The 9,865-nt window shown below is 43.2% G+C and overlaps 1 protein-coding gene across 1 annotated transcript; it reads left to right on the top strand.

Moving 5' to 3' along the window:
- The first annotated feature begins 7,372 nt into the window (after positions 1 to 7,372).
- On the top strand, positions 7,373 to 8,353 carry LOC135505667 (uncharacterized). Its single transcript, XM_064924714.1, has one exon. The coding sequence runs from the start codon at positions 7,373 to 7,375 to the stop codon at positions 8,351 to 8,353; it is 981 nt and encodes a 326-aa protein (XP_064780786.1).
- The last annotated feature ends 1,512 nt before the right edge of the window (positions 8,354 to 9,865 follow it).

Here is a 9,865-nt window from a genome sequence, read left to right as displayed (position 1 = left end):
TTTAACAGTCTAATCTAGCCTAGTGGGCCAAACAAGCCTGTAAGGGTATTTTACAGTCTAATCTAGCCTAGTGGGCCAAACAAGCCTGTTGGGATATTTAACAGTCTAATCTAGCCTAGTGGGCCAAACAAGCCTGTTAGGGTATTTTACAGTCTAATCTAGCCTGTTAGGGTATTTTACAGTCTAATCTAGCCTAGTGAGCCAAACAAGCCTGTTAGGGTATTTTACAGTCTAATCTAGCCTAGTGGGCCAAACAAGCCTGTTAGGGTATTTAACAGTCGAATCTAGCCTAGTGGGCCAAACAAGCCTGTTGGGATATTTTACAGTCTAATCTAGCCTAGTGGGCCAAACAAGCCTGTTAGGGTATTTTACAGTCTAATCTAGCCTGTTAGGGTATTTTACAGTCCAATCTAGCCTGTTAGGGTATTTAACAGTCTAATCTAGCCTAGTGGACCAAACAGGCCTGTTAGGGTATTTAACAGTCTAATCTAGCCTAGTGGGCCAAACAAGCCTGTTAGGGTATTTAACAGTTTAATCTAGCCGAGGATATTTTACAGTCTAATCTAGCCTAGTGGGCCAAACAAGCCTGTTAGGGTATTTAACAGTCTAATCTAGCCTAGTGGGTCAAACAAGCCTGTTAGGATATTTTACAGTCTAATCTAGCCTAGTGGGCCAAACAAGCCTGTTAGGGTATTTTACAGTCTAATCTAGCCTAGTGGGCCAAACAAGCATGTTAGGGTATTTAACAGTCTAATCTAGCCTGTTAGGGTATTTTACAGTCTAATCTAGCCTGTTAGGGTATTTTACAGTCCAATCTAGCCTGTTAGGGTATTTAACAGTCTAATCTAGCCTAGTGGGCCAAACAAGCCTGTTAGGATATTTAACAGTCTAATCTAGCCTAGTGGGCCAAACAAGCCTGTTAGGGTATTTTACAGTCTAATCTAGCCTAGTGGGCCAAACAAGCCTGTTAGGATATTTAACAGTCTAATCTAGCCTGTTAGGGTATTTTACAGTCTAATCTAGCCTAGTGGGCCAAACAAGCCTGTTAGGATATTTAACAGTCTAATCTAGCCTAGTGGGCCAAACAAGCCTTTTAGGATATTTAACAGTCTAATCTAGCCTGTTAGGGTATTTTACAGTCTAATCTAGCCTAGTGGGCCAAACAAGCCTGTTAGGGTATTTTACAGTCTAATCTAGCCTAGTGGGCCAAACAAGCCTGTTAGGATATTTAACAGTCTAATCTAGCCTAGTGGGCCAAACAAGCCTTTTAGGATATTTAACAGTCTAATCTAGCCTGTTAGGGTATTTTACAGTCTAATCTAGCCTAGTGAGCCAAACAAGCCTGTTAGGGTATTTTACAGTCTAATCTAGCCTAGTGGGCCAAACAAGCCTGTTAGGGTATTTAACAGTCTAATCTAGCCTAGTGAGCCAAACAAGCCTGTTAGGGTATTTTACAGTCTAATCTAGCCTAGTGGGCCAAACAAGCCTGTAAGGGTATTTTACAGTCTAATCTAGCCTAGTGGGCCAAACAAGCCTGTTAGGGTATTTTACAGTCTAATCTAGCCTGTTAGGGTATTTTACAGTCTAATCTAGCCTAGTGAGCCAAACAAGCCTGTTAGGGTATTTTACAGTCTAATCTAGCCTAGTGAGCCAAACAAGCCTGTTAGGGTATTTAACAGTCTAATCTAGCCTGTTAGGGTATTTTACAGTCTAATCTAGCCTAGTGGACCAAACAAGCCTGTTGGGATATTTAACAGTCTAATCTAGCCTAGTGGGCCAAACAAGCCTGTTGGGATATTTAACAGTCTAATCTAGCCTAGTGGGCCAAACAAGCCTGTAAGGGTATTTTACAGTCTAATCTAGCCTAGTGGGCCAAACAAGCCTGTTGGGATATTTAACAGTCTAATCTAGCCTAGTGGGCCAAACAAGCCTGTTAGGGTATTTTACAGTCTAATCTAGCCTGTTAGGGTATTTTACAGTCTAATCTAGCCTAGTGAGCCAAACAAGCCTGTTAGGGTATTTTACAGTCTAATCTAGCCTAGTGGGCCAAACAAGCCTGTTAGGGTATTTAACAGTCGAATCTAGCCTAGTGGGCCAAACAAGCCTGTTGGGATATTTTACAGTCTAATCTAGCCTAGTGGGCCAAACAAGCCTGTTAGGGTATTTTACAGTCTAATCTAGCCTGTTAGGGTATTTTACAGTCCAATCTAGCCTGTTAGGGTATTTAACAGTCTAATCTAGCCTAGTGGACCAAACAGGCCTGTTAGGGTATTTAACAGTCTAATCTAGCCTAGTGGGCCAAACAAGCCTGTTAGGGTATTTAACAGTTTAATCTAGCCGAGGATATTTTACAGTCTAATCTAGCCAAGTGGGCCAAACAAGCCTGTTAGGGTATTTAACAGTCTAATCTAGCCTAGTGGGTCAAACAAGCCTGTTAGGATATTTTACAGTCTAATCTAGCCTAGTGGGCCAAACAAGCCTGTTAGGGTATTTTACAGTCTAATCTAGCCTAGTGGGCCAAACAAGCATGTTAGGGTATTTAACAGTCTAATCTAGCCTGTTAGGGTATTTTACAGTCTAATCTAGCCTGTTAGGGTATTTTACAGTCCAATCTAGCCTGTTAGGGTATTTAACAGTCTAATCTAGCCTAGTGGGCCAAACAAGCCTGTTAGGATATTTAACAGTCTAATCTAGCCTAGTGGGCCAAACAAGCCTGTTAGGGTATTTTACAGTCTAATCTAGCCTAGTGGGCCAAACAAGCCTGTTAGGATATTTAACAGTCTAATCTAGCCTGTTAGGGTATTTTACAGTCTAATCTAGCCTAGTGGGCCAAACAAGCCTGTTAGGATATTTAACAGTCTAATCTAGCCTAGTGGGCCAAACAAGCCTTTTAGGATATTTAACAGTCTAATCTAGCCTGTTAGGGTATTTTACAGTCTAATCTAGCCTAGTGGGCCAAACAAGCCTGTTAGGGTATTTTACAGTCTAATCTAGCCTAGTGGGCCAAACAAGCCTGTTAGGATATTTAACAGTCTAATCTAGCCTAGTGGGCCAAACAAGCCTTTTAGGATATTTAACAGTCTAATCTAGCCTGTTAGGGTATTTTACAGTCTAATCTAGCCTAGTGAGCCAAACAAGCCTGTTAGGGTATTTAACAGTCTAATCTAGCCTAGTGGGCCAAACAAGCCTGTAAGGGTATTTTACAGTCTAATCTAGCCTAGTGGGCCAAACAAGCCTGTTGGGATATTTAACAGTCTAATCTAGCCTAGTGGGCCAAACAAGCCTGTTAGGGTATTTAACAGTCTAATCTAGCCTAGTAGGCCAAACAAGCCTGTTAGGGTATTTAACAGTCTAATCTAGCCTGTTAGGGTATTTTACAGTCTAGTCTAGCCTGTTAGGGTATTTAACATTCTAATCTAGCCTAGTGGGCCAAACAAGCCTGTTAGGGTATTTAACAGTCTAATCTAGCCTAGTGGGCCAAACAAGCCTGTTGGGATATTTAACAGTCTAATCTAGCCTAGTGGGCCAAACAAGCCTGTTAGGGTATTTAACAGTCTAATCTAGCCTAGTGGGCCAAACAAGCCTGTTAGGGTATTTAACAGTCTAATCTAGCCTAGTGGGCCAAACAAGCCTGTTAGGGTATTTAACAGTCTAATCTAGCCTAGTGGGCCAAACAAGCCTGTTAGGGTATTTAACAGTCTAATCTAGCCTAGTGGGCCAAACAAGCCTGTAAGGGTATTTTACAGTCTAATCTAGCCTGTTAGGGTATTTTACAGTCTAATCTAGCCTAGTGAGCCAAACAAGCCTGTTAGGGTATTTTACAGTCTAATCTAGCCTAGTGGGCCAAACAAGCCTGTTAGGGTATTTTACAGTCTAATCTAGCCTAGTGGGCCAAACAAGCCTGTTAGGGTATTTAACAGTCTAATCTAGCCTAGTGAGCCAAACAAGCCTGTTAGGGTATTTTACAGTCTAATCTAGCCTAGTGGGCCAAACAAGCCTGTAAGGGTATTTTACAGTCTAATCTAGCCTAGTGGGCCAAACAAGCCTGTTAGGGTATTTTACAGTCTAATCTAGCCTGTTAGGGTATTTTACAGTCTAATCTAGCCTAGTGAGCCAAACAAGCCTGTTAGGGTATTTTACAGTCTAATCTAGCCTAGTGAGCCAAACAAGCCTGTTAGGGTATTTAACAGTCTAATCTAGCCTGTTAGGGTATTTTACAGTCTAATCTAGCCTAGTGGACCAAACAAGCCTGTTAGGGTATTTAACAGTCTAATCTAGCCTGTTAGGGTATTTTACAGTCTAATCTAGCCTAGTGGACCAAACAAGCCTGTTGGGATATTTAACAGTCTAATCTAGCCTAGTGGGCCAAACAAGCCTGTTGGGATATTTAACAGTCTAATCTAGCCTAGTGGGCCAAACAAGCCTGTAAGGGTATTTTACAGTCTAATCTAGCCTAGTGGGCCAAACAAGCCTGTTGGGATATTTAACAGTCTAATCTAGCCTAGTGGGCCAAACAAGCCTGTTAGGGTATTTTACAGTCTAATCTAGCCTGTTAGGGTATTTTACAGTCTAATCTAGCCTAGTGGGCCAAACAAGCCTGTTGGGATATTTTACAGTCTAATCTAGCCTAGTGGGCCAAACAAGCCTGTTAGGGTATTTAACAGTCTAATCTAGCCTAGTGGGCCAAACAAGCCTGTTAGGGTATTTAACAGTCTAATCTAGCCTAGTGGGCCAAACAAGCCTGTTAGGGTATTTTACAGTCTAATCTAGCCTGTTAGGGTATTTTACAGTCTAATCTAGCCTAGTGAGCCAAACAAGCCTGTTAGGGTATTTTACAGTCTAATCTAGCCTAGTGGGCCAAACAAGCCTGTTAGGGTATTTAACAGTCTAATCTAGCCTAGTGGGCCAAACAAGCCTGTTAGGGTATTTAACAGTCTAATCTAGCCTAGTGGGCCAAACAAGCCTGTTAGGGTATTTAACAGTCTAATCTAGCCTAGTGGGCCAAACAAGCCTGTAAGGGTATTTTACAGTCTAATCTAGCCTAGTGGACCAAACAAGCCTGTTGGGATATTTAACAGTCTAATCTAGCCTAGTGGGCCAAACAAGCCTGTAAGGGTATTTTACAGTCTAATCTAGCCTAGTGGGCCAAACAAGCCTGTTGGGATATTTAACAGTCTAATCTAGCCTAGTGGGCCAAACAAGCCTGTAAGGGTATTTTACAGTCTAATCTAGCCTAGTGGGCCAAACAAGCCTGTTGGGATATTTAACTGTCTAATCTAGCCTAGTGGGCCAAACAAGCCTGTTAGGGTATTTTACAGTCTAATCTAGCCTGTTAGGGTATTTTACAGTCTAATCTAGCCTAGTGAGCCAAACAAGCCTGTTAGGGTATTTTACAGTCTAATCTAGCCTAGTGGGCCAAACAAGCCTGTTAGGGTATTTTACAGTCTAATCTAGCCTAGTGGGCCAAACAAGCCTGTTAGGGTATTTTACAGTCTAATCTAGCCTAGTGGGCCAAACAAGCCTGTTAGGATATTTAACAGTCTAATCTAGCCTAGTGGGCCAAACAAGCCTGTTAGGATATTTAACAGTCTAATCTAGCCTGTTAGGGTATTTTACAGTCTAATCTAGCCTAGTGGGCCAAACAAGCCTGTTAGGGTATTTTACAGTCTAATCTAGCCTAGTGGGCCAAACAAGCCTGTTAGGATATTTAACAGTCTAATCTAGCCTAGTGGGCCAAACAAGCCTGTTAGGATATTTAACAGTCTAATCTAGCCTAGTGGGCCAAACAAGCCTGTTAGGATATTTAACAGTCTAATCTAGCCTAGTGGGCCAAACAAGCCTGTTAGGATATTTAACAGTCTAATCTAGCCTAGTGGGCCAAACAAGCCTGTTAGGGTATTTTACAGTCTAATCTAGCCTGTTAGGATATTTAACAGTCTAATCTAGCCTAGTGGGCCAAACAAGCCTGTTAGGATATTTAACAGTCTAATCTAGCCTGTTAGGATATTTAACAGTCTAATCTAGCCTAGTGGGCCAAACAAGCCTGTTTTATTTATTATGTATCTATTTTACAGTCCATTCATCCAGACCAATTACATATTCAGTCCAATGTCAGTCATTTCATACCATATGGTGTAATTACAGGATGTGCAAGGAAGGGATTGCATTAGATCTTAAGTAGCATACTGAAGCAACATCCACACATTTCTGTTACAAAGATCTATTAAAAATTAGAGATCCATTCCATTACAAAGATCTATTAAAATTAGAGATCCATTCCATTACAAAGATCTATTCAAATTAGAGGTACATTCAATTACAAAGATCTATTACAATTAGAGATCCATTCCATTACGAAGATCTATTCAAATTAGAGGTACATTCCATTACAAAGATCTATTACAATTAGAGATCCATTCCATTACAAATATCTATTACAATTGGAGATCCATTCCATTACAAAGATCTATTACAATTAGAGGTACATTCCATTAGAAAGATCAGTTAAAATTATGTCAAAACCAGTTAGATCATAAGCAGAAAGGCTGCTTTCCATGGTACAGCAACAAAAAAAACAAGCTCAGCAAAACACCTACCTAAGAAAACCATTATTCGCCTGAGCCATGATCACACTGATGAGGCAATCCTCTTTCAACCACTTCCACTACCTTCACAGAAAGAGTGCCTCTTGTTTGCATCCCATTTAATAGATGAGGGGACTGGGGTCCCCAAGGGAATCCCTTCTAACGAGATAGATGAATCTCTCTCTCTGTCTCTGTATGTCTCTCTGTGTGTGACTTGGACACAGTCAGATGGACATGTCTCTAATCTCCAGGGTTTTTATGGTAATGAAGGGGTTAAAGCCGACTGTATCTGGAAGACTGGTAGGAACATATGAGACACTAAAGGTACCGTACACCAGTATTACATTTGAATACATTTCAAAGGGTTACATATAAAAAATAAAAAGTATGATAGTGTTTCCCCTACATTATTCTCCAGACGGGGTGCCCCCGATCCAACATTGGTTTAATGAGCTGATTTCCAGTGGATGACATGAATGATGAGGGTGACACACACAGGCAGGCACAGTTTAGATATCTACTTTTGAATATCAATTATACAGTTGCCTCGTTCAATCATCTGAGACAGTCATTATCTAGGACTCATCTTAATTGGTTGGATATGCGGAAAAACAACGGTTTACTGCGCGCAGTGGATAATCAACGAGGGGCTATGCGTTCTCTGGAAAAATAATGAATGACGTAGAAGGTGTGTTCCACCACGGGCCATCGAGGCAGCACAGCTGTTTGCGTCTCCCATCCTCCCCAGATGTTAATTCACCCAGACTCGAACGTCACAGTCCCAAAGAATGTCTGAAGGGCGGCCATGTAACCATGCCAACAGTCCCAAAGAACGTCCATGTAACCATGCCAACAGTCCCAAAGAACGTCCATGTAACAAGGCCAACAGTCCTAAAGAACGTCCTTGTAACCAGGCCAACAGTCCTAAAGAACGTCCATGTAACCAGGCCAACAGGCCCAAAGAACGTCCATGTAACCAGGCCAACAGTCCCAAAGAACGTCCATGTAACCAGGCCAACAGTCCCAAAGAACGTCCATGTAACCAGGCCAACAGGCCCAAAGAACGTCCATGTAACCAGGCCAACAGTTCCAAAGAACGTCCATGTAACCAGGCCAACAGGCCCAAAGAACGTCCATGTAACCAGGCCAACAGTCCCAAAGAACGTCCATGTAACCAGGCCAACAGTTCCAAAGAACGTCCATGTAACCAGGCCAACAGTTCCAAAGAGCGTCCATGTAACCAGGCCAACAGTTCCAAAGAACGTCCATGTAACCAGGCCAACAGTTCCAAAGAACGTCCATGTAACCAGGCCAACAGTTCCAAAGAGCGTCCATGTAACCAGGCCAACAGTCCCAAAGAACGTCCATGTAACCAGGCCAACAGTCCCAAAGAACGTCCATGTAACCAGGCCAACAGTCCCAAAGAACGTCCTTGTAACCAGGCCAACAGGCCCAAAGAACGTCCTTGTAACCAGGCCAACAGTCCCAAAGAGCGTCCATGTAACCAGGCCAACAGTCCCAAAGAACGTCCTTGTAACCAGGCCAACAGTCCCAAAGAACGTCCATGTAACCAGGCCAACAGTCCCAAAGAACGTCCATGTAACCAGGCCAACAGTCCCAAAGAACGTCCTTGTAACCAGGCCAACAGTCCCAAAGAACGTCCTTGTAACCAGGCCAACAGGCCCAATGGCAAGAGTGCGTTAGATCAGGATTTCCCAAACTCGGTCCTGAGCCCCCCATTGGTGCACACAGCCGATTCAAATAATTAAAGCTACACGATGAGTTGGTTATTTGAATCCACTACGTAGTATTAGGGGCGAAAAACAAAACGTGCCCCCCAGGGTAACCCTGTTTTACATGTGGACATGTTGCTGAAAAAGTATGTACAGAGATTGCATAGTCCATAGAATTACTAGAAGGGGCATAGGCCCATAGATGATTGCGAGGATGGGCTCTGCCTTGGGGTTGAGGGAGGAGCTTTCTTGGGGTCAATAGTTCAAAGAAGATCCAATCACATTGGATCATTTTTATGTTATTTTTTGGTGGGGGGGGTCTCCATCTCAGAATGCACTTAAGGATAACATGAGTTACGTCAGAGATACATGGCCTGTTTATTGTATTTATTTAAACTTTATTTAATTTGACAAGTCAGTTAAGAACAAAATCTTATTTACAACGACAGCCAATCAAAAAGGTCAAAAAGGCCTCCTGTGGGGTTGGGGACTGGGATATAAAATATATAAAAAAAATATAGGACAAATCACGAATAGAGAGATAACACTACATAAAGAGAGACCTAAGATGACAACACAGCATGGCAGCAACACATGGCAACACAGCATAGCAGCAACACATGACAACACAGCATGGCAGCAACACATGACAACACAGCATAGCAGCAACACATGACAACACAGCATGGCAGCAACACATGACAACACAGCATGGCAGCAACACATGGCAACACAGCATGGCAGCAACACATGGCAACACAGCATGGCAGCAACACATGGCAACACAGCATGGCAGCAACGCATGACAACACATCATGGCAGCAACGCATGACAACACAGCATGGCAGCAACGCATGACAACACAGCATGGCAGCAACACATGACAACACAGCATGGCAGCAACACATGGCAACACAGCATGGCAGCAACGCATGACAACACAGCATGGCAGCAACGCATGACAACACAGCATGGCAGCAACGCATGACAACACAGCATGGCAGCAACGCATGACAACACAGCATGGCAGCAACGCATGACAACAGAGCATGGCAGCAACGCATGACAACACAGCATGGCAGCAACGCATGACAACACAGCATGGCAGCAACGCATGACAACACAGCATGGCAGCAACGCATGACAACACAGCATGGCAGCAACGCATGACAACACAGCATGGCAGCAACGCATGACAACACAGCATGGCAGCAACACATGACAACACAGCATGGCAGCAACGCATGACAACACAGCATGGCAGCAACACATGACAACACAGCATGGCAGCAACACATGACAACACAGCATGGCAGCAACACATGACAACACAGCATGGTAGCAACACATGACAACACAGCATGGCAGCAACACATGACAACACAGCATGGCAGCAACGCATGACAACAGAGCATGGCAGCAACGCATGACAACACAGCATGGCAGCAACGCATGACAACACAGCATGGCAGCAACGCATGACAACACAGCATGGCAGCAACGCATGACAACACAGCATGGCAGCAACACATGACAACACAGCATGGC

The sequence above is a fragment of the Oncorhynchus masou genome, chromosome 19, assembly GCF_036934945.1.
Source record: "Oncorhynchus masou masou isolate Uvic2021 chromosome 19, UVic_Omas_1.1, whole genome shotgun sequence".
NCBI classification, from domain to species: domain Eukaryota; kingdom Metazoa; phylum Chordata; class Actinopteri; order Salmoniformes; family Salmonidae; genus Oncorhynchus; species Oncorhynchus masou.
The sequence above is the reverse complement of the archived record's forward strand: the minus strand, read 5'-3'. Positions and strand labels throughout refer to the sequence as shown.

Coding starts and splice junctions, on each gene's coding strand:
- LOC135505667 (XM_064924714.1), top strand. CDS start 7,373: ATGTCTGAAGGGCGGCCATGTAACCATGCCAACAGTCCCAAAGAACGT.